The following is a 25449-nucleotide window of genomic DNA, read 5'->3' as shown; positions in this document are numbered from 1 at the left end:
CCTGGTTTTCTCTAGTCTGCTCTTCACGAGCTTTGGTTAGGCGCCTAAGTATTATTGGAGCTAATATTTTAGACACTATATTAGTCAAACTGATTCCTCTGTGATTGTCACAAGAGGACTTTTGTCCTTTCTTATAGACTGGCACAATCAGTGATTGGGACCAGTCAGATGGAATTACGTCCAGTTCCCAGATTCTACCTAAGACCTCAGTCAGTCTCGTTGCTAGTACTGGACCACCATCCTTAAAAATCTCAGGGGTCAACCTGTCAAGGCCTGCGGTTCTCCCTCGCTTTAGATTTCCTATAGCTTTTTCAACCTCGTGGAGAGTTGGAGAACTTACCTCAACTTGCCATTCAGGACGACTGGGGATCGTGGGAAACCGAAGTGTGGCTGAAGGCCAGTTAAACTGACCCCTAAAGTGTTCTGCCCATCGATCCAATCTCCTGGATTGAGAATGAATGATATGCCCATCTTTGTCTGAGATAGTTTCGCTTATAGTTGGGTTCCTAATGCCGGTTTCTTTAACGAGTCTGAATAGCTGTCTGCTGTTACCTATTGCCGCTGCCTTTTCCATCTCTCTTGCTTTCACTACCCACCACTGTTCACGGTCATTGCGTAGGCCACAGAGACCAGTTATTTTAATTCTGAATACCAATGAAGCGAAATCTGTCTATCTATTACCATCATATTCTATCTTTAGAGTCCGGAAATGAGATTAATTCTTTGAGTGGTCACACGTACAGAATCTCTAATATATCAGTTCAACCAGTTTCTGGTCGTTATGGATTATCTACTGCCCTAAGTGAAGCAATATTATGGGATCTCGACACTAGCACATGTCGCTGCAGGTTACATATTGGTCAGAAAGTGAATTTGGTATCAGTGAGTTTAGTTTACCATTTTGAAAAGTAATTGTAATTGATAAACTTTTCTTGTTATTTCTGAACTTCCAGATTATTTAACTGTGGTGTATTTGCTAAGTTGATAATTTTCAACATCTATAATTGAATCTTCCAAGACTCCCGATTTCCATTTATATATGTGTTCTCTCGTCATATCTTAAAATAGTTTTAATTTTTAACCAAATTATCGATTTTATACTTCACATAAAACACCCATTTTCCCCACCTTCCCATTATGATGTTAGAAATGAACGGGATAGTTATAGTTTTATAGTTGTACATTCAGGCTCTTTATAGAAGTTTACTTATGTCCTGTAGCTACATTGGCCATCATATTATGCCCATCCATTAGAGAAAGAGTGAGTAATATTCACATTTTTGTATGATTGGACCTTATTCGAAACCAAATAACACTTTTATGCTGTCTACAAGTATATTTTACTATGTGTAAAGGTTTTAGTATCGTAAACTACATGAAACAGATGGTTTGGTTTGATTTTATTGACCATAATGTTTTTAATTTTTGACTGGATATGTACTGTACTGTTCAAAAATACTTAATATTTCATTCTTTAGCTGTCTTTAGGTGTACCGTTAGTCTGTGAAAAAATGTAAACGTTCATCGATGGATTTTATGTCTCTAAAATTGCATAAATGAACCGAAGCTAACATTATCCTATTAATACTTCACAGCAATTTTTATACATTGAGGAATAAAATTATGTGTAAAAATCTCAGCGATTGAATTTTAAAATAAATCCAATGTTTCGCTCGTCAGTCTGGTCCAAGCTTTTTCAAGGTAATATTACACTAATTTGGCGCCCAACTACTGTGAAACTATTCGTTCAAATTTAGATGGAAGTTCTTATGAAGTAATTTTTCCAGTTGTTGCTTTGTTTACATTTTAGGTAACTTTCATTCCACCTTGTGGTGAGCAAATTGTATCCTGTTTTCAAGATGGATCCATTTATGTTTGGAGTACAGATTCTCTTCAGTGTTTATTTAGGCTTATTAACAGTGATTATCCGAATCCACCGTATAGAACAATTACATTTACCAGGTTTGAGTATTTCGATTTTTGATATTGTACAGAAGTTTTGAATAATGATGTCTATGTGGATTTAAGCTTTTTATTTATTTAAAACCTCCCTTTGTCAGGGTTGTGTGTCTAAGATTTTTCATCTGAACTGTAATCTAAAGAGTCACGGGAAAATTATGGTAGGTATCAAAATCTAACCTTCAGATACGTAAACTTGTAGATTTTTATTTGCAGTACAAGCTATCTTAACCAAAAGAAACCGAAAATCCTTAAGTTAAGCATAGTATTATTATTGTGGGCAAATGATAATGTGAATAATAATAACGGCCATAAAATTGGAATTATTCATGATCACAGTAAACATGTAACTACACATACAGCTAATTTTTTCTGAACCTGTGTTTATGTCTGTCTGTGACCCATACAACCAACATCTATTTTTTTTAACATCTCAGTAATAGCTGATCACTGTTCAAACCGTAGTTGGTATATAAGCTACCGTTTAATATGATGATATAACCTCGTGCTAGTTTACTCACTAACTAGAGTTTCAATTGTCGTTTATGAGCTGAATACTCCACACAAGTCTGCAGATAAAGTTCAGTTCTTAGAGCCACATGATTCAGTCATTAAGATTTATCTGTCTAATCATTAAAGCTGCTAATTCAGATAAACCAATCAAATGTAAGTCTCAATATTTTCATTCAGTTTTTGAATTCCCGATTATTCAACTATGTGTTTCGTCTTTTATTAATGCTTTTTTTTTCTAGCAAAGGTCACTATTTATTTGCAGCTGGTCGTTCACCATTTGTCTACTTATGGGATTTAAAAGGACATGTAAATTGTTTAAGTCAAGACAGTTCAGATTTATATGATTCAAATTCAAATAATCAGTTTTTACATGAGTTAATTAAACTTCCTGAACCATTAAAATCAGTTCGTCGAATTGAATGGATCCCTAAATCTTGTTTGGTTGATTTTAACCAATTTTACCATGATTCTATGATATCTGATGAGGTAATTGTTATTTGATTAGGTTATAAAATTTCGGTTTACATTCCAAATTCTGTTGTTATTTCGATCACAATTGCAAACCAAGATAAGCTTATTAACATTCAAATTCATATAATCTTATATTCATGATCCTTTTTAGGAGACTCTGAAAACGTATACACTTTTGTTAGTTTCGGACCAAGTATTTGATAGAAATCCAAGAATATATATATGTATATATTGAACAGTCTATTGGTTGGCATTCATGATATATCTATAATCTTAAAGGAACTAAATTTCCCTCTCAGAAATTTGAAACTATGTCACTTATTAAAATTTACTTAGTATTGTTTGTTTGGATCTTCCGATTGATGTTTTTAGGACAATACTAAGTAAATTTCAACTTCACCCCATTGTACAAGCAAGTGGCTATCAGGACTCAGTAGCCGAGTGGATAACGTGATGGCGTTTGAAGCGAAAGGTACTGGGTTCGAGTCCCAGAGTGTTCATCAACTCTGATATGCAGGTACATCCAGCTGACGAGTCCCAAATAGGACGAAACGCGCGTCCTGGATTCCACTGCTAGCCACTATCCATCTTATGTCACTTATTGTTGCAGTAAGTCATACTACCATTGATTTATGTGGATTATAACCGACCTGTATGAGCACTTAGTAGTAAATAATATGATTTTATATAGTTCTTGAAGCTGGTTAAATATTGCATCCTTTTTTGGTCATCAACTCCTTTCTTTTTACTTTAGTTATCTGGTCTGTTGCTATTACTTGGCACTGATAAACGTTTACGTCTTTTGATACGAACCCATGAATATTCTACAAAATCATTAGCTTGCACAGAAAATTCGCCAAAGCATCAATTGTCAAAGAACTCAACTTCCATCTATTGGAAATGCTTGTTTACGTTTGGATTCGGTTCATTAGAAGACCCACTGTTATCATCATTTAGTGTACCGGCTTACGGTATTTTAGATCTCTCTGATTGTCAGGGAAAACAACGGAATAAATCTTTCAATTGTCATTCATTATTGGCTATTCTTGATGATCACGGCTTATTACACATAAACGATCTTTCAATAGTATTAAACTTCCTCAATAGCGTAAGTTATCCATTTGTGGTTTATTGTCAGGCTTTACTATTTGTGTTTTTACTGTATAAATACAGCGGAACTTGTTGGTGAGAGTTATTTCAAAGTTAGAAAGGAAAAACTGTTGTATTTCATACAAACCTTAATGTTAAAGCGTTTTTTTCGTTTTTCTGGGGGTGGCACTGTCTCAGTGACCCAGTTGACCCAAAGACGCCAAACTTTTAAACTACTAGGTTATTCAGTGAAAATTATTCATTTAAGTACTGTATGAATTTCTCTTCGCAACATAACGATTTTCAAGCTTATTTCTTCAATACTAATTTGAGACTCAAACAAATGATGTAATAGGGTCACTGAGCTACATGAACTATAATCATGGTGCTATCTGCTCAGTGGGAATAATCTTATATCTTTCTGTCTGTCTTCCTGGCTATTTGTACTCACACTTATTCTTCTGATGGTCTCGGCCTTTCTGTCTTTCTACTTATTCATGTACCCATTTGCTTATTTATCTGCCTGCGGGTAACAGTATTTTACTAGAACTATCAACGTTTTTCTCGAGGAAAGTTACCAGTGAGCGTATGATTATCCAATGCAATAGAATGTTTACGGAGATTATATCCAACTAGGATGCAAATTATATGTAGCGCACCTTGATTTTCAGTTATCTTTCTGCTACTATTAATCCTTGATAGGTTTTCTGAAATTTAAAAAATTCTCATAAGTTTAAGAAATGTAGTTTACAAATGTAATCGCATCTATTCATTTGTAAATGCTGCTTTGAGGCGTATAATTTCGAATATTGTTTGATAGTATTTTCACGCTTTTCGTGTAAATAAATTTCATAATCCTGTTTGTTGTCATCCATTTCAGTCATCAATACCTGTAATCAAAGTGAAAAATGAGACTTCAAACGAAAAGTCTTCCCTCAAACACATAGAAAACAATAAGAGAAACGACTTTCCAAATTTTAAAATGTTTACAAGTTATAATAAAAATATGTGTACGACAGATTCAGGTTTATCACATATAAGAGAGCCTGTAAGTTCTTTTTCGAATTTGTAATCTTTGGTCTTATTGTTTTGTCTACACCAAATAATTAGTGATCTATTTTTTTTATCAAAGTATCCTTCGTTTGTGTTATTAATTCCGTATATCTCGAAATTCCAGTTTCCCTTCTTAAACCGACTGACTATATAACCTTATTATGGACACAGTCATCGTCCTGTCTGTGTGTTTGACATTATTTTGCATAGCGACTTATGAATACGTCTACTTTGTGTGCATCTTGATCACTCACGTTGGTCGTTAACAATCTTGATGCATTTGAATTATTTCTCCAAAAAGAACAAGACAGTTTAGTATTTTAAAATTTTGTAGAGTTTGCTCAGTAAATTTCTAAACTTAATATTTTAAACAAATTGAGAATCTTTTATGTGAATGTTTTCTGTCCGGTTCCATAGATGCGTTGACCGTTGTACACAGTTTAGCGTGAACTTAAAATGACATTCTGTAAAGTATTTGTGTACGTATTTCATTGTTGTTTATGCTGCGTTTTCTTGTACCTTACTGTAATTCCTGATTATGAATAACTATATATTCCTCCAGTTGGAAACTGGATCTACATAAACTCGATTGGTCGGACGACTGAAACACAAAACTTCAATGATAATCCGCAACACAACATAAGACAATAAGAGGTCAAGAAATCAGAAATAAGTTTGGTCATGGGACAACTTTTCGTATACAAAGACCGATACTGACCTTAAGACACATTGTGGTTAGCAAACTAAAAGTAAGAACAATCAGTCAAATAACAGTAAAGGTCATCATAGGGATATAAAATGAGAAAACGTCGCGGTTATCCTTGTTCGTAAGAACTATCACTTGTTAACAAGAATTAACCTGGTCTTCCTAGCATCGCCATTTTTTGAATTAAAATTATCTGTCTCATAATACCGGTTTCGATTTGAAGTCCGCCTCTTCTGAGACAATGAAAAGAATAAGTTAGGTAGTTTCTTGGTTCTCTACCAATATTCAGGTCGCGGATAGCCTTTCCTTATAGACAAAGCAATGACTGAGCGGATTTAAGCCATTTATACTTGGCTGCATCTCGACATCAGTTGACACACGGCTGAGAGGCCAATCGGCAAGGCGACCATTAACATCAGCTACGACGTATTCGCAAGATACTGGGGTGATATTTACTGGCATGCTTACTGACTTTACCACCACATCACATTTGGACCCTTGATGACTGTGTGAGTGTAATTTATAGAAACACTGCACCACAACGCTAAGTTGGAGGGTTTTGGTCCTCTCTTTTAGTGACCTTTTCCAGAGGTGTTATGGGCAGGTGAGTTATGACAACTTCAAATCACGACCCGATTCACAATGAACTTCATGAATTTTGAAACCACCTTGTTACCCTGACTAAATCAGTTCACTGTTATGGTTGATATTTGGAAACAACATTTCGAGTGGTTAACGTAGTGTTTTAATAGATGCGATGCAGTAACCCAGAGCTAGTGTTTGAAGATGTGTTAGGAGCAAAAAGGTACAGAAGAAAAGCTTCATCAATTTTCACAATCATCACTGTTAAGATTCTCATTGTAGTAGAGATCGTTGCAATAACAGATTCCCCTTTCGTAGTGAGACACCCTCTAGTTAGGTGAAATAGGAAGTCTGGCTGACAAAATCTATCCGTCATTACTGTGTATTGGAATCATATCTTGGTAGTGTTATCTCTCATCGCTGTGGTCGATTCTCAGAATGCTAGCATTTGAGATTCGGAGCTAAAGGCTGCTAGTATGGTCTTGTAGTCTATCAATAATGTGAAATTTCTTCCGCAAGCATAGTCACTACTTGCCGATAACTTTTACTCACTGGTGTCCGTGTTCTGGATGCATACATTTCTTCCTTTTCTACTGTATTTGGAAATTCGTGTAAAATGGCGGTCCTCACCCTGTTTGTAGACGCATCTGGTTCAATTAGCGATGTCTTCAGATCGTAATATGCTAGGAGAAGACTAGATACAAGTAGTGTTTTTAGTTCTCCAAAGCTGGTTGACACTCCATCCAGTCCCACTTAGTATTTTTGACGAGAAAATAATTAAGTGGTATTCGTCTCTTATGTAGGGATAGCAAGAATGCTTAATGGTAATCAATAAGTATCAAGTAGGCAAGTAGAGTTGGTACATCATGTGATACAATCATTTCTTGGATAGCTTTAAAACCGTACTTTAGAAATGGTCATTTTTTCTATATTCTGTTTACTTAGTTTCAAGTAAACCGGAAGTAGGAACTAGAATGGTGGTGATGGCATTATGTTAAGCGGATTCTTATTCTAAACCGTCAAACATTTAACCTGACCGGAAAAATTCTCATTTTTATGAGTGACTGTGTGTTGATTTATTTACATTTTTCCTTCCTTGAGACAATTTTAAAGATATTTTCAACTCATAGCTTTCACTGTACTCAGGGTCATCGCGTGTTTAAAATACGTGAAACGTACGAGGTTTGGTCATCTTAATATATAATCACACCTTTCACTGAGAATTTGCAGGTGTCAAACGACAGTCTCATTTATTGTTCTTATATGTAGTTGGTTTCTGTGGCTTGGCACGCTTCGATAAATACACCATCTATTCTTCTTACTAGTCTGTGGAAAACATTGACGAAAGCTTCAAAACTTCAGGAGTATTTAAAAATTGTTTAACCTGCTCTATACTTCAAGAAATTGATTTTTAAAACTGTTAGTATTGTGGTGTGAGCTACTTATATCGACATAAGTAGTATATATGGTGAGTAAGAAATAGAATATCTGACAGTGGAATATTGAGAAGATCAAGAAGAGAAGAACAGAAATAAAAAGCAATTTGTGTGGAAATCCAGGAACAATGAAGCCTGAGGCAATTGAAGAACATTTTGCAAATAGTGTATCATAGCATGGTTTTTGTATTTTACCAAGTAACGTTGTATTTTTGCTAAATACATAGTGGTTGTCCTCACCTGTGTTCTCATTCACAACAGTATCATCAACTGGTTATGGTAACCTTCTGCTGTAAACAGGAGAATGATAGCATACGTATTTGGGTGAAGTGCTTGTTGTGTAGGGTAAATAGTTAATTACAGCTATCTATGTTGAAGGTTATTAGTCTTAATGATAAAAGTAATCGAAACCCTTGAAATAGAAGTAAAAACACGTAAGTGTGGAGATTGACACTAACAAGTTATCCGTAAACTGCTTCAAATTTTAATAACTACTTCTGGGTACCCAACAGCTTATAGTAAATTCACTCATAACTTTACTGTCGAAGTTATATTTTTTTCATAATTTGCCAAAATGGTCTAATTTATTTGCATTTGTTTCTATCTGTTACTGTTCTTAGACTAGTGCTTTTTTGGATCGCAAACGTTTACGTTTATTACTTAGAGAATTCGGGAAATTTCCAAATAAATATCGGTAATCTAATTTATTTTGAAATTTTACATTGTTTCGGATGTTGATCAGATAAATTATAGTTTATTTTGACCATGTTTTAAGATTATTCATAGAATCTTCATACAGAGATTAATCAGAACGACTTTAATTTTACGAAGTACACAATATCAAAAATAGAGCGCCTTAAATAATCCATCATAGTGAAATTTGATACTAAAATACTACAGTAAACTACATCAAAGATTATGTAAAATAATCAAGTCCTTCGTGAATTGATTAAAATTGGAAAATATTGTCAGTGATACTGATTGAATAGTGTAGTACTGGTTGAGAAATCTAAAAGTCTTTGGTTCAGTGTTGTAGAGCTTGGTATTAATCCACTTATGATATGGTAGGACGATGCAGTTGTTGTGTTGAAGACGACGTTTGGATTGCAGATAAGGCATATTTATCCAAATATTGTAGATCAATTTACTCAAACTTAAGTGTGTTGTTTTCTGCATAGAAATTTCTGTTTTCGTTCTAATGCTAAATTACTTCACTACTTTTTCTTTTGTGTAACACTTCGAATATTCTTTAACCTAGAATTTTCTAAGGGTACTAAAAGACATGGAGTTGTTCACCGTTACCCATAGCGATGAAGAAAATTAATCCGTTCTGCAGTTTAGGCCTGTTCTTCAAAGTTACTTAAATAATGAAAAGACTAAAATGGAATACAGAAAAAAAAAGCTGCCTACTTTCATGTCAATAATCCATCTAGTTGTCCACCACATATAGTGAATAAAAAGCAGAAGTAACAGAAATGAATAAATCACTGCAGTTAAGCGACATTCTTTTTCGTTATGATTTATTGAAGGGGATTGTCTCTTGAGAGTTCATCGTTGATATGATAGGTGATTGTAACCTTAGGCAACACATTTCGAGAAACAGTTTAATTACCTCACGGCTAATCTTCCGTCTATAACTCGATCACATCTGGAATATAATATTGCCATTGACCCACAAGTACGTCTAAAAACCCAAATTTCTGTGGTTAGTCTGGAAGGAAGCAACAAATTAATATATAGCTATCTGGTACTGAAGGTTTTTAAATTTATTGGTTAGGAAATATCAGTGTAACGAAGTAAGGTATCGGCCAATGTTAGTAAAATAAAGAATAGTCTCCTTAAACACATCTTAATTGTTGATGACTCTTCTTTGTGAGAAAGTGCTAAAATACTCTTTTGATAACTGTTTAGGACTAAACTAACTAACACAGTCCTTAATATGTTAAAGCATATTATCATTTAATACATTACTGAAGTTCTGGAACGCCAAACCTAGGAAACTTGGGCTGATCTTATGCATGATAAACAACTGTCCACTAATTATATACCTTTCTGTATGCTTAGAACTCAATAGTGTTTACTAAAAGACCCAAATAAAGTTGTCGATTTGTCAGCGAATGCACTTGGCTCCATTGATCTGGAAGTTTTTTGATAGTACATGGTTTTCAGGAGTCTCTCAAAATACGTTATTGCTGAGGGGCTCCTAGTTCATATTAATACTTTTTCATAACAGCTTAGATAAAAGTCTTTTATGGTGGCGGTAACGGGTAGTATTCATCAAGGTTTTCTGCTATCATTTTTGTTTCACTGTATTATAGATGTGACAATCAAAGAGGAAACAGTTTACATTCTAAATTCCATTGGATTCCCTCCCTACAGGTGCCATGATATGCCTACATTATGCGAATAATATGGTTTTCCTAATATCTTGTTCCGAAAACTTGATAATGTTGGACGTGGATTTTTCATCCACGTATTGAACTAGGCTACATTTTACAGGGTTTGGAAATAAGAAGCGGAATGATTTCAGATATTTTCTCACTTAGCTTACTTTAGAATGTCACGCAACTTCTGATTAGGTGATTGATTATTAAATACAGAGACTGATATTCCATTATCGTTTGCAATTGATCACAGTTGACTGACTAGACTGAACAGTACTTTCTTTCGTTGTATGATTTCGCTTAAATAACATGATCAGCGTTCACGTATATGGAAAATATATCTACGTGTGATTTGTTACATCCCTCTACTTATTTTCAAATTGTTTGACAATGAATATGCACTATTTATTCTGTGGTTTTAGCTATTGAAGCATTTTGTGTGCACTGTGATCATGCACTATAAACAGTAGTGAAAGATCTTTGTTTAACCGCAGTGTAATAAGATGCTAACAAATCTCTATTTTTGTCTGTTTGAAGAGGCATGAATATTGTTGTAAAGTGCATTTTTACTTTTGTTATTCTAATGCTAAGTATGATACAAGTGAAATATTTTCTAAAACAAATAACTATATATGTGCATATATATACTTTTTTGCATTAGGAATATGAATCTGCCTTTTGTTTTTATTTTTCCTTAAAACTACTACGAACGAATGTATTGTAGAAGTATTCGTAAGTTTGTCTTTGAAGCAGTAACTTGTGTATACAGTATATCACATTATGAAAATGTTTTTAATCAATTAAATTCTTTTTTGATTAGCAATACCCCTCATTCTATTTTATTTCTTAGTACTATATTTCATCGTAGATTTCTAACGAGTGCACCATTCGGGAAGCACTTCAAATTAACGATATATATATAATTCTATGCTTATTATATTTTAATAACAGGTTGTTCATTTGGCGTTCTGTTTTGCAAATCCCATGTAATACCCAAGCTTTTAGCGTTCTACAGAAGAAAGGTATCCATCCAGCTTATGATTTATTATCTATGCGATATCCTATGCGGAGTCAAAGATTGCTGAAAGCCCTGCAAAAGTAAGAAATGCTACATCATCTGTGTTCTTTTCATTGACCATTTGACTTTCCTTATCAAATGCTCACCTCTTTACGATTATCTGACGCTAATATGTTGTCTGTTGTTTTCATGAAACAATCGTTAATCGACAAGGTTAGCTTTCATCTATAGATTTAAGTATCACTGACAGTTTGTTTCTTCTGATGGATATAATTTGTCTGTTTTAATCGACTTTCTTTCGGTCACGTACCAAGTATGACATTCTTTAGATTTAAGTAATGGTAATGAACTAAATTTCTCATCGATGTAACCATTGCTTCCATCCATACCTTATGGAGTTAGTTATTACATATTAAGCTCAAGTTAGATATTTTTAAAGCAAGTAAGTCCCATAATGTTAACTAATTGATTTAAATGGTCTTCTGGGATCACTTTTACAAATCTGTCTTACCTGTGATTACTTAATGCTGACTTGTAAGAATGCCATGAAATTTATGGAAATTTGTTACATCTTGTTTTTGGTCAAGTTGATATTTTAGTTTCATTATTTTTTATGTAGTGTAATTTTATCTAAGTATTTTACATTTCCAATTCATTTGTTATCAAGCTAAGAATGAAAACATCTACTTTTATGCTTGTTAGTTTTTCTAAACAACACTGAACATACTGTACACTATGGATTAAAACTATCATCTCTTCAGTTAAAATCTATTGATGTGTTTGTACATGTGTTGATAATGCAAGATTGAAATTTCAAGTAAAACTAATATTGACCTTTGGTTCTACAGTATTTATTCGATTTTGGGACTGAAGGCAGTTTTGGTGGATTCGTAATTGCTTGTTATTTCGTTTAACAGACAATCGTCAAATATTTGATTGTCTTGATGTTTAGCGTACATCATATACGGAAAGTTGTTTAAAAAAAGTGAACCACAAATTTCTTGAAAGTCAGATTCAGGTTCAAATATTGTTCCTGTTTGTGTAATTTCTTCCGACTTTTACGAATAAATCTAAATGATGTGAAATAAGAATCTTATAAATTATAGATGAAATTCAGCTACTTCTAAATTAAAACAATAGCACATGAAGGAAGAATATTCTCTTCAATGAATTCTTTTCTGTTTCTACAGTTTTGTATCCAAATTAATCATCTTGAAAGTGGCCAGCTTTAAGACAAAACACATCATTTAAAATTATAGCGTATAAATTCACGATTGTTTATAAAATCAAATCGTGAATGTTAGTATTTAGATCCCCAATTACAAATGCTCACTATGGGTGAATAGCTAGTTATTCATAAGTATAATTGGGAGTTTCCTTATTTCCCAAAAGGTAAATTGTTCTGTGGTTTGAAACATTTAATATACCTTTCTGAAATATTCCATTCCTTATGTCAGTTATATGATATATAATAAGTGATAGCTGTGACAAATAAAACAATTTCACTCTTATACACTTACTGAATCGCCAAGTGTTTGTTTGTTGTCAAATTTCTACAAACATAATTCGAATTTTTGTCTAATGGTTACTCCAGTAATATGCCATTACTATATGGTTAAAGAACTTTTGTTCCTGTCCACTAAAATCTGAATTGTTCGGATGTTGAAAGTTGTTTGGTTTCGGTAAGAAGCAGCATAGGAGCGCACAAACTAATACACATCAATTAAATGCGGTTGAAAACTAGGTATATGGGTTTATGGTTGCGTGAAGGTTAACACAGAGAGAGGGAGAGAGATTTACTTGTACAAACCTGTATAGTTGATAAAGTTTACTGCTGAATATTTCTTATTGTTATGGTGGAATACACGTTGACTTCAATATTATCAACTGGTAATTGTTACTCTTTGACTTATTGATCCGTTTGCTGGTTACCACCATCTTTAGTATTCCTTGTCGCTTGTCACTCTGATAAGTACAATGACAAAATAATTTGATCCCTATTATAGTCTCTAAAGTCTTGATGCTTCACTATACGAAAAATATTTCTGTAGCAAATACTCATTGATGATATATAACGTGCACCAAGGTGTTTGCAATCACTTATTCTGTCCAATCTAACTTATAAAAATGTTTCTCTCGAATTCTTTGTTATATTTTTTGAAAAAATTCAAATAACACTAACAAAAGAACTTGCTCGGCATTGGCTTATTGGTGTCCATTGTTTGGTGAAACAGATTGGTTACCGTTGTTTGTTTTTCCTTTTCTAAAATTACATCAAAATAATCTGTTGCATGCATTTGAAGTTGCAGCTACAATACTGAGTAAGTGTTTTATAGTTACTGAATTATTAAGGCGGATGTTGTGCATAAAATGTGTAACTAAGAAACAGTCTCCTTTATAGTTGCGTATCAAAATCGTTTCCCACTCTTTTCAAAATGTATGGTCAAACGTTATTTCATCATCTACATGATAAGTCGTCAGTCATAAATGTATCCATAAAATAAAAAACCAGTAACTCGTATTTATCCCACAATCCATATGACCTATTCCCGTAGTTATTTTTGCTAAATAGTCCGAAAAGATACAAAATGTTTGCTTTCAGTTTTCTATCAGTTGCATCCACCTTTCGAATATCACGTAAAATTCACTATATTGTTGTTTATAGTCTGATATACGATAGTCAGCTCAGGGGGGGATCAAAACATTTTGATATAAAACTGTATTTACACAACAATGGATGGAAAAACATGAAATAAAATTACTAGTTAAAAAATGGGACTAGTAAAGTAAACTCAGTGTTATTTCATCATAACAGGGTATTAGCCATCCGTTTATGACGAAAAACAGTAACTATTTCAGGAAAATGATTCGACCAGTTGCGTTATCTACTTTGATGATAAAAGTCTCAGAAATGGACCACTGAGTTTCAAATTCACGAGAGCGGATAACGAATGTACCTGACGAATTTCAGCCATATTTCCCACTAAACTGTTAATGTTACTAAAATAATGCTACAGTTATTTACTAGCCTCTTGGTCCACACTAAAAATATCATAACGCTTACTCTGAACAGTGATAACTTATGGATGAAGCCTTGATTGTCATTTGGTTTTACAAGTTTCACGTTTATTACATTTTGTTTATTTATGTCGCCCTGGAAGGCGTGTTTCGATTGACATGAACTGTTTAACCTTGAAACTATTAGGGAACATTATAACATGAGTATGACGTGGTCGTTTGGTTGTAATAGAGTATACCTAGGGTGTAGTTTATGGCAAAGGAATTGGAATTATATAACTTCAAATTATTTGTACACAGGAGATAGGTATTTTGGTGCAGGAATGTATTTATGCTTACTTTCTCATGTGAGTAAACGATCTTGACCCATGAATAGTTCAAAACAAAATTGCTTAGAAATTCATTTTATGTTTTGTTTCCACTTATATGTTTTTGCACACAGTCAATTGGTGCGGTACTTGGTTTGAATTTTTCCCGAATCCCCCAATTAATATTCTTTGCATGATTGAAAATATTATCGCTTACGCTGATCCAGTATTGTATCGTCATTTTGTGCAATATAACATCACGACCGAGGTAAGCGTATGTACCAGTTGCAGCTAATCTCAGTTAATCAGTTTACTTTGTGTTTGAACGTTGTTTTTTTGTTTGTTATTTTTTATCTCCCATCTTACTATATTTTGTGATTAACTTGGATTTTTTTAATTGCTCCAGATTTATGCCTGGCCACTTCTTCAAACTGGTCTAAGTGAAGTATTTAATGAAGATGAATGGTTGTGTCTTTGGGATTCATTAATATGTTACTCACCTAGTCTATTACTTGCTGTAGTTGCAAGCTATTCTATCTGCTCTCGAGGATCACTTCTTATGGTTCAGAATACTGATATATTTGAAGTATGTAATGTAAATGTTTTACTGTTGGTATTACTATGTAAACTATAAAATTATCGACATATTCCAAATGTTATTTCTATTCAGTAAATGTAAAATGCAAATGTGCATGTAAATACAAGTAGAAATGGATGGTGGCTAGCAGTGGAGTTTAGGATGCGCGTTCGGCCTACTTTGAACTGGTCAACATCGTTTTTTGTTACATTTGTTACTGAAACTCTGTATAAATACAAAATATGGCTTATTTATTTATTTGACATAATTTTCGTCAAATTACCTCTCAAAATTATCATCATACAAATTATTATTTTCATCATGATACAAGTTTTTTTATAAATCATACTTGTCTTAATTTTGTGTGCTTTTACAAAAGTCACCATTTTTCGTTTTTCAACAGGCATACTACCATAGTCAAAGTACTTTACAAATATCAAATATTATTGAGCGTGCTCATCAATTACTTACTTCAACACCTTCAAATATACATCCAGGAAGATTATTGTCTTCGCTTATGCAAACGGATAGTCAAAATAAAAACAAAGAAAATACTTGCTCATCGTTTCAGCCACTGACAAGTCCCTACTATCCAATAATCACTCGTTATCCTAAATTCATTGTAAATTACCATATACAAGAACGTGAACGTATTCGAGAGGAAGAAAAAGAATATCTCAGGCAAAAGTAGGTTTTCTTGTATCTTGAAGCAGTTTGTTTCATTTTGTTCTTCATACCTAAATGTTTTATATTTTGTCCTTTGTTTTTTTGTTTCTTTTCTCTTATGCTTTTCTCGTTCATTTTGATTACTTTTCGTTCCTGATCACTTTACCTTATGAACACTTTCATAAAATGTGGCAACTTAAATTATTACAATCGAGTTCAACGTTCTGTGATATGGTGACCTTCTTTCTGTTAGATTACTGTTTTCTTCTAACTTTCAGTTCATTTCTGAACAATTTTCCTTGCTTTAAGTACGTAAGTTGATACTTGATCTCATTGAAATTTTCTTGTTTTAGTAATAATAATGATAATGAAATATTATAAACTCTGTTTTGATCAGTAATTAATCAGCATGAAACTCATTGAACATCACCAATGATAGATGACTACCTTATAAAATAAGTTTAAAATAATGAATACAACTTTTAACCTTGATGTTTCCCTCATGGCCTATGAACTTGAATTTTTAAGTGTCACTATTTTAACCAGTTTCTTCTCTTGTAACATGTCGTTGTAACTGAAATGAAAAGTTTCTGTATTGAAAGAAAACAAAAATTTTAGGTAGTTTTAGAGACTTTACTAAGTATGCTGTAAAAAAACAACGAAAAAGTGTTTAATTGTTTTGCTCAATTATTGATGAGAAGTTTGATGCACCATATTTTTTTCGTTCTTAGTTTGTGGAATGTAACAACTTGAATAGACGATAAAAATGCAGAAATATTAGGGTAATGGTAGGTGGTTATTATATTACTGTCAAAATATTAATTAACGTTCACTACTAATTCGAGATTTTACGATATTTATATTTATGCTGGTTATCTTGTTTAATATAGGATTAATAAATAATTTTGTTTGTCTAAATAAAGAGAACACAATATTGTGGATAGTTTATTGATACTAGAATTCAAATTAAGCTATAGATTCATAATCATTCTTTTACATGAATTAAAGAAACAGCTTGGAACTTTAGATCATTCTTTGCGCAGAACTCAGTTAGTTGGGAAGCTGACATTATTACTGATACCTCATTACATAATATTAATCCTGATGCTTTTCTAGTCAGTTGCAGATTAGTGGTCTTATGTTTGTGTTTAAGTAAGGCTATATTTTAGGGTGTTGTTGGGAAGGATTCCGAGAACTACGACGGAGCCTCCAGAGGCCTCAAAGAAGTCGAAGAGCTCCCATCCAATCAGAACATGGTGGAGCTTTCTAGAGTATCAACGTGGCATGCTACTATTGGACAATAGCACAAAATGCCTCTTTGCAGATTAGCTGAATTATAATGATGTTATAAGAAACGCTAAGATCTATAAATGCCCACGATTTTCTGTATATTTTGATTCTTACCCAACAAACACTTCTCCAGCTTTCTTTGTCTCCTGATGTTGAGACTGCGGGATTCTAAACGTTCGACTGCCGTAGTTTTATACAGTATTCTGCGTTAATACAGCAGCGAATATAACAAATGTGAGAAAACTACTTTCAATATCCACTAGTTTCTAAATATTCAGCTGAGAAGTTTCAAGTGTTTATATTCGTAGATGATTTCGATTGGTGCCATAAAAGAAGTAATTAGAATTATGATATAAATTTACCATTAGGAAGAGGAATATAAATATTTCCAACTTATTGTTTGTCGAAAGTGTATTGAGTCAAAAATAACTATTATTATTTAAATTTAGTCTGAACATTCACAGTATTGAACGTTCAAAACGTTATGCACAGTCGAGTATCATGGTTTAAGCTTTACTGTATAAAATTGATATTTAACCACTTTATTAAAATCTATCCCTTGATAGGAAGATTGTTTCAAAGTCTAATTAGTTTTCTCATTACACAATTGGTTGTTAATTTACTTTGGACGAATATATACACTAGATGCCTTCTCAGTGTCTATTCTATAGGTCTTCAACGCAAATCAGATCAAGAACACGTTACCAGCCTGACTATAACTTGAGTACATTTTCACCACAACAATCATAATAACAATAAAGGTAGGAAAATATATAACGCATATAATACCTATCAGATTATCTACTAGTCTAACTAGGCAAACAACCAATCATTATTTCCATCGCACATACATCAGCTGGTAATACCATAAAAATTTGACTCCTTCCCTTTACTCACTAAAGTATTCCATAACTCGACAATCACCTTTAAGATAGTTTAGTATTCAGTAGAACAAGTTGATACATCTCCAAACTTAATGCAATATAGTAATCGAATGTATTATTGCACCAATTCAGTGATATACAATAGATAAGAGTGTGTACTTTGGAAGAGGCATGACAATGTTTATTTTTTAGTTCGTTCACACAAAAACAAACTATTATTATCACGACGATGACGAATGCGTTAACCTTCAGTTTGTCTAGAGAAGGATGTAGTATAAATTTGTTTTCGTTACCTTTTCATTGATTTTAACTAGATATAATTGCAAAGAGTAAACAATTAAGATAACATGATGTATAACCCTTGAAATCATTTTCAAATACTATTTATTTTGAGGCAGGCTTTGTCAAAAACTACATTCAGCTGGAGAACCTCTGGAAACCAGGACATGCTAAACAGCTGTTTTACCTGGTTTTAGAGTCCATAATAGTGGGAATAGTTGTCCAATGGCCTCTTGTTTTCAGTGTATCTTTAACCGATGTCATCACATATTTTCAAACTGACGTGGTCTTCATATATATTTGTTAGTTCAGTTTTCTAGACACGTTGAAGAACAATTTCGGAAGTGTTTTTAAATTTATTATTTATTTAGAGCTACTGTCGAAGATATGCAACGTCGAGCTCAATTAATGATGAATGAAGAACACAATTGGTTAGTTTTTATCTAAATAAACTATAATAATACCTAAGCAAGTATTTCATGTATTCAAAGACTTTGTATATGCTATGTTCTGTTTCACTAACAAAGCGGTTAGCATATTCTGATAATACTGAGTTTCATAAAATAAATAAGTACTGTATTGCTGTTTTTCATACACCTTTGACTAAGATTTCAATGTAAGTCAAAAATTTGTTTTAACAATATGACTTTGAAATAATAAGACAAGTATATTACTGTATAAACTAATACGTATGAGTTGTTAGTCTATTGTGTTGGGGTTGGCCCAAATCATTATGTTGGTTTGTTAGTGTTGCTACAACATATATATATATATATATATATATATATATATATATAGTGATATATATAGTGATGCTACTCATTTATTTATCTTTTCGTGAAGCATCATAGCTGGCTTGAAAGTCCCATTTTTTGCCTTTTTTATTCTTGTGTGATTTTATTCGTCAAATTTTCGTTCTTTATCTCTACCCAGTCAGTCTTTCATATTTTGGAACTTTAAAAATTATAGCGCCGTGTCAACCAGTCAGTTAAAATTATTTTTATGGAAGTTTTCTCAAAATATTCCTGAGAATAAAATGGATCGAATGATAGCTCGCTTAAAATGTTATCTAAGCTATGCTAGATTTTTTTCTTTTAGGACAATTTTACATGATAAAAACATATGGTACAATAATCTATTTATTGCACATAATTTCTTCTAATTCGTTAATATAGTCATTTTCATGAATTTATATCAAACTATTCATTTTTAGTGTAGATTTGTTCTGTTAACCCTGCAGAATCGATTTGTTGTTCAACTGGATACTAACATGATTGGTGATCGTTCGGAAGTCGCAAAAAGCTAATCGTATAAGTGTTGACTTAGTATTTTGTTGCCGACTTGAGTAATGTCGTGTAACTGCGAACCGTTGGTGCTTTTTTGAAAGTCACGCATGACCTCGTTTCGTTTTATCAATAATTCCAGCCTTGAAATTCATTGTTCTTTATTTTTCCAGGTATCGCCAGCAGCAGTTACTTTTAGATGCTGAGGATCATCGAAGAACATTATTAGCTGAAGAAGAAAATAAGCTGCGTGAACAACGAAAAAGGTTATTTGACAATTAGTCTAACTTTAAATGTCATCCTGTTTTATTAATTACATCTGTTAGACCTTTTATTTATATCCTTGCAGGTACTTAGTTGCTATGCATCTACCTGCCCAGCGTTGAGTGCGTCGATATTGAATGTCGTAGTCATAACCCAAAAGTATCAAGGTCCAACACTGGAGACGATTCGCAGAATGGGCTGGAATGCCAGATTTTGAACCGTAAATTATGAAAACAGGCTTGTGGTTTGTTGGAAGAGTAAATCTTGGACCGTACGAGAACTTGTGGAAACGACGCACTGCAAAGACATAGACGAAAGACTCTTTTCCCATCTGACCATACTTTTCTGTCGGAGTTAACATGTGGGATGCGTGCATGATAGCCCTTTCTGTCGCCCTTGGAAATTGATGTGGGATAAAAACACCGAGTCCAAAATCCGAAGCGTCCACAGCTATGATGATTGGGACGGACGGATCATGGTGCGTTAATTATAATTCCGAACTAATGATCGTCTTCAGCTTGCAAAACGCAGTTTCGCATTCTTTCATTCAGTTTCAAATGGTATTCTTTTTCAGAGGACAATTCAGTAGGACGCGGATGTCATGCGTTGACAGGACAAAAGCCGGGTAATAACTAACTAGTCTCAAAAATAATCATAGGGCAGAAGCATTGAGGGAAGGGGGTAGGCATCAGTTTTATAGGTCAGATGTTTTCAGGATCTGCTCTGCGGCCTGCAGCGTCAAAGATAAAACCCAAGTACTTTACCGACTTTAAGAAAAACTGGCTTTTTTCTGGACGTATTCAAAACTCATTATTACGGATGCGTTGTAGTATAGCTATTGCGCGTTCCCGTAGCTGTTCTAACGATGTAGTAACAATTAAGATATCGTCGATATAAGTTGCAATTCATAGGATATCGATAGGATGAGATCTATCAGTTGCTGGCTAATAGATGGGGAGGTCTTAACTCCCAATGGTAGACGATTATATTAAAACAAACCACGATTAGTATTAATGATCACTATCTCTTTGTTCTTCATCCATTTCCACTTGTAAATAGGCATCAGCAAGGTCCAGCTTTGCAGAGAACGTCCCACCGTTTAGTATAGTGAACAAATCTACGGGAACTGACAGCGGGTAATGATGTTGTTTTAGGGCTACGTTAAGGCCTGTGAAGAAATCTGCGCATATACGTGTTGTATCATTAGCCTTCTTGACAAATATAATGGGTACCGCCTAATCGGAATAGGAAACGGACGTAATAATTCCTTGTAGTTGGAGGCGATTGAGTTTTTCATCGACTTTTGATAATGTTGCTTTGGGTACTGGTCTCCTTGGACGAAAAACAGGTTTTGCCTCAAGTTTCAACCAGTGTTGCTTTCATAACAGAGCACTGACCTAACACACGTTGGAAAATGGTTGAAAACTCCGTCATTAACTTCGTCGTATATGCTTCAAGTTCACGGGGTCGCCTTACCAGATGGCATACGGTGCTTAACGGGACGTCAGCTGGTTCAACCAATCTAAACCAAGTAAATTTAGATCAGCTCGTGTTATGTAACATACCCCAGTGAATGTCGATTCATGGAAAGACACTACAATCTTGTCCCGATAAACGCAGATAATTACCACATGCCATGCGAGGCTTCTGTGTTCTCGGTGTCATGTGCGGGCTGCTGATTTCGATCCGGAATTCCCTTGAGAGAATGGTAATGTATAACGCAGTATCTATTTGCAGTCTAGTTGGATTCTCATTGATATTAATGGTAATAAATCTTTTCTCACCTGGGATTAATATCTGACAGAACGCTAATAATTTCAACAAATTTGTGCAGAATCTGGAAACAGGCGTTTTAGTACTTCCGGACCGATTTAGTTTATTCTTTTGACAAAATCCGTCTTTGTGATCAACAGGTTTACATTTCCTGCAACGATGTTGTTTAAATGGACAGGCTTATACATAATGCTATGCACTACAGTGTCAGCTGGGAACGGGAGGATTAGTTTTCGTCCGTTGTATTGAGCTCGGATGAAATGAACTAGGAATAGCAGGGGCGAATTTGTCTGTGTTCGATAGTTGTTAAACTGCGTGAACTTTCGTTTGATCGGAATCACTACACCGGACCACTGTAGTGTCGCAATACAGATTAATTGAACTTTGGTATTCGTTTGCAATATCTGTAAGAGTCGGTTTGGGATCTTGGTCCAGTCGGCACATTTATCGTATTCTAATGCCACTGAACGTTTTTGATTGGAGGCTACAAATCAGGATGAGGGCTTTAAACTGATCTTCAGTCAGTGACTTCAACCGGGAGCGTTTGCCCATGCGTCTTCGTTCATAACCAGCTTCAAACATCGACAACGTGTGTTGGACAATTAGAAGTTATCTTCAAACTGTCGGCTCAATGACTGGATAATGTCCGAAAACGGGCGATCACATGGGTTCAGAAGCAAAATCAAGTTGCAATACCTGTCCAGCTCACTTGGACCCAACTTACGAAGTAGCAACCGGATCCTTCAAACATCATCTTGGTTGGCAAAATCAAATTTAACGAAGTTCTCATAGCGCAGACATCATATGTCAAAAGTAACATTGGCTTCGGGATCGTAATGAAATTCTGTTATGCTGCCTGCGATGCCATCAACTGACGCAATAGTAGAATTAGAAGTGCTCAGTTGTGTGTTAGGTGTAATTTTCGTCTCTGCTAACTTTTGGGTAATTTTCAGTTGCTGTTCCAACAATAATTCCACTTTTGACAGATCCATATTTGCACCAGTCTCGTCACCGAATCGCTATGTTTGAGGGGGTTATGAGATCACCTAAATTTAGCGAACAAAACGAAGGATCAGCTACACAACAACAAGACAAGCTAAACTATTCGGATGCGTTTCAGTCCTGATAAGTAGAAGAAGATCAAGTGTAGACGAGAAGAAAATTATATTCCACAAGCAGCCAGAACAGCGAACAACAACAAGCACACAACCCAAGCGCATATTTACAGCATAAAAATGTTCTATGGAAACGTCACAAAGTAGCATGATAAAAGAGTCAACGAACCAATGACATTTAGGGTCCTTTCAAGTAGGAAATACAATCTAAAGGTAAAAATTGGTGCTTTCGGCGCAAAAACGAGAAATTCAGATTTCCAAAATAAATTACATAAATAAGGCGTTTATCAAGTTGTTTCTGGGTGTATGGCATCCCCAATATTAGTTTTAAATGAAGGATTTACTTAGAGCCTAGTTCGCAACCGAATAACCAAATTCAGTAGTGGACTGAACAGGCTCAGTAAACGTCAACAGTTGTCGAAATTCTATATATCATCTACCGTGTTTCAATCGGCTACTATGTGTATAATAATTTCGTAACCTTATTCTTTTGGTCTCAGTGTATCGAATGACAACTTTTCCACCTGAATTGGTTTGTCACCATTTATAAAGGTCAGTAAATAGTTACCGTTTCTCCCGTATTACACACATCGACCCTATGCTCTGTTGCTGGCTTTTGTATGTCTGGGTCTCACTTGATGCATAAATCTTGAAGCAAGAAAGTTCCTCATAGTTCAGTTTGATGAAAATACCGGGAATGTATAGCAGGGAAACCAAGTTAAACACTTGCTGAAGCTTGAGATAGATTTTAATGGGAAAGGGTTTAGGACGAGCGTCAGTTTTCTGCAAAAAGCACTAGTAATTATTGTCAGTCTTTCAGAAAATGTTGGGAATTGTCGGTGAATCATATTTAGCGTTTTATAAACTATTTTTATGAGGAAAATCTCATCAGACTGGGCTGTGTACATAAGAAGTGAAACCAGTTCCAATCCACAATGATAAAAGGCTTTTGTTCTGATCAAGAACAGCGCCTACTAGTTAGGCTTCTGCTTAAAAACCAAATAACTTTTATTATTGACCGAATTTTTAACATTTGTTTGTTATTTTTATCACTTTACAGATTAAGTGCATTAATTCGCGAAGTGAAATTACATGAATTAAGCTTAGCTGAAGAATCTCGTTGTCATTTTAGACAACTCGATATTCGACGTCGCCAGTGTGAATTAAACAAGTTAGAGCAAGAGTTAACTCGATTGGTAAGCCGGTAGTAATTTATTTCAATAACAGAGGCTGCATACTCTTTCGAGCAAATATAATTACTGTGATTATATTAAGCATCCTGAGAATATAAGTTTGTAAGTGAATGGATATAATGTAGTAAAGATAGCAGTATCCCAGCATTTACTTTTGGAGATACGAAAAATGAAATTACTGACAAAATACACTAGTTATGGTCCTAATCATAAATTCATTTATAGTCAAAGGTTCTTTACTATCCATTTAATATGTTGGGAGTAGTTCAACCCCTAAGTACGATTTTTGATTGTCCTCGTTTTATTCTGTGGCTACAAGATGCTGAATTATCATGCCTTGAGATTTTCTGAAGATATTTTACAGTAAATAAATGTGATCGAAATCAATTATTGATTTATCAATAAACGTTGTAGCCGTCCATTAGTTATCAAGGCTTTCAATTTTCTGTAGTATCATGTCTTCGAATCTTACTCAATCTTCTTAGATTGAAATAGTCAAGTATCTAAAATTCTGGTACATGAATCTGTACATTGTTACTAAGCTACATTATATTTAACAAAGTATATCCATAGAAGGCATTTATATGTTGATTTACTTAGGTGTTGTTTTAGGACACTCAACTTGAACTTTGTTCTACAAGTTCGAAATATAAGTCTCATGTAAGATGTGAATGCTTATCTCATGGATAATTGTACTGCCTAGGACCAAAGTATAATTACGTTAAGATGATTGTTACAAGGTAGTATGTTTTTTTTCGACATTAGTGTTATTCCTCTTTTTATTCCATTGTAGTTTAAGTCTTCCATGTTCACGCGAATTTTAGGATGATAAATGAAATAGCAAGGGTTGAAACTATGCAGTAATCTCTAAATTGATAGAATGCTTGTCAGTCACTGAAACCCTAACACACTTTTAAAACATCCGAATCATTACTTCATAACATATTTTATGCCTTTAGACTAATTGCCGTATCGATGAGATAGATTCAGCTGCTTACGCTGCAGAATTAGCTGACTTATGTGAAAAACTACACCAGAGGCGTGCAGAAACTTTAGCTATCATAAATGAACAGCTACAATCACGTGACAGAAATCAACCATCAAACAAAGAATGTCTTTTTCTAACAATCTCTCCATATACCAATGATTCAATTACCCAAGGCAGATATCTTGAGAGGAATGTTAATGAAGGTTATTCAGACAGTCTAGACTATGTGAAATCACCAGTTGATTCTGATGTGGCAAAGTCAAACCTAAAACGTAACAGTTCGAATAATAAGGTAATAATTTACACTTGTGAAGTATGATTATCATTTAAAATTAACTTTATTTACCTTAAATATTAGACTTCTGTTCTATTTATGTTCTTTCTCATGCTTCATCGTATTTCATTTTATTACTTTTTTTATAGACTAGACTCTTGTTAATTATATTACTACTTTGATTTCTGTCGATGCAAACTCACGCAGTGTTAAATTAAGGAGCCAATTTTGATAACATGTTACATGGTTGATTAAAGATGCAAATTTTAATTCCTTATGATAGCAAACAGGATTATATTTAATTCTGTTTATTCATATTGATAGAA

At 34.0% G+C, this 25449-nt stretch overlaps 1 protein-coding gene across 1 annotated transcript in view; it reads left to right on the top strand.

Moving 5' to 3' along the window:
* Nucleotides 1–654: 654 nt before the first annotated feature.
* The window catches only part of Smp_196060 (Mername-AA021 peptidase (M24 family)), a gene marked incomplete at both ends in the record, with an annotated part of 68165 nt that continues 43370 nt past the window's right edge, over nt 655–25449 (top strand). Inside the window, 15 exons of the mRNA XM_018788483.1 lie at nt 655–882; nt 1811–1962; nt 2712–2958; nt 3698–4051; nt 4913–5080; nt 8430–8503; nt 11145–11291; nt 13399–13532; nt 14672–14805; nt 14944–15123; nt 15518–15801; nt 18605–18664; nt 19690–19782; nt 23729–23864; nt 24821–25141. Coding sequence (XP_018654021.1) covers nt 655–882; nt 1811–1962; nt 2712–2958; nt 3698–4051; nt 4913–5080; nt 8430–8503; nt 11145–11291; nt 13399–13532; nt 14672–14805; nt 14944–15123; nt 15518–15801; nt 18605–18664; nt 19690–19782; nt 23729–23864; nt 24821–25141 — 2712 coding nt within the window. The remainder of the gene's footprint in view (nt 883–1810; nt 1963–2711; nt 2959–3697; nt 4052–4912; nt 5081–8429; nt 8504–11144; nt 11292–13398; nt 13533–14671; nt 14806–14943; nt 15124–15517; nt 15802–18604; nt 18665–19689; nt 19783–23728; nt 23865–24820; nt 25142–25449) is intronic.

The sequence above is a fragment of the Schistosoma mansoni genome, chromosome W (genome assembly GCF_000237925.1).
Source record: "Schistosoma mansoni strain Puerto Rico chromosome W, complete genome".
In the NCBI taxonomy this organism is placed as follows: Eukaryota; Metazoa; Platyhelminthes; class Trematoda; order Strigeidida; family Schistosomatidae; genus Schistosoma; species Schistosoma mansoni.
The sequence above is the reverse complement of the archived record's forward strand: the minus strand, read 5'-3'. Positions and strand labels throughout refer to the sequence as shown.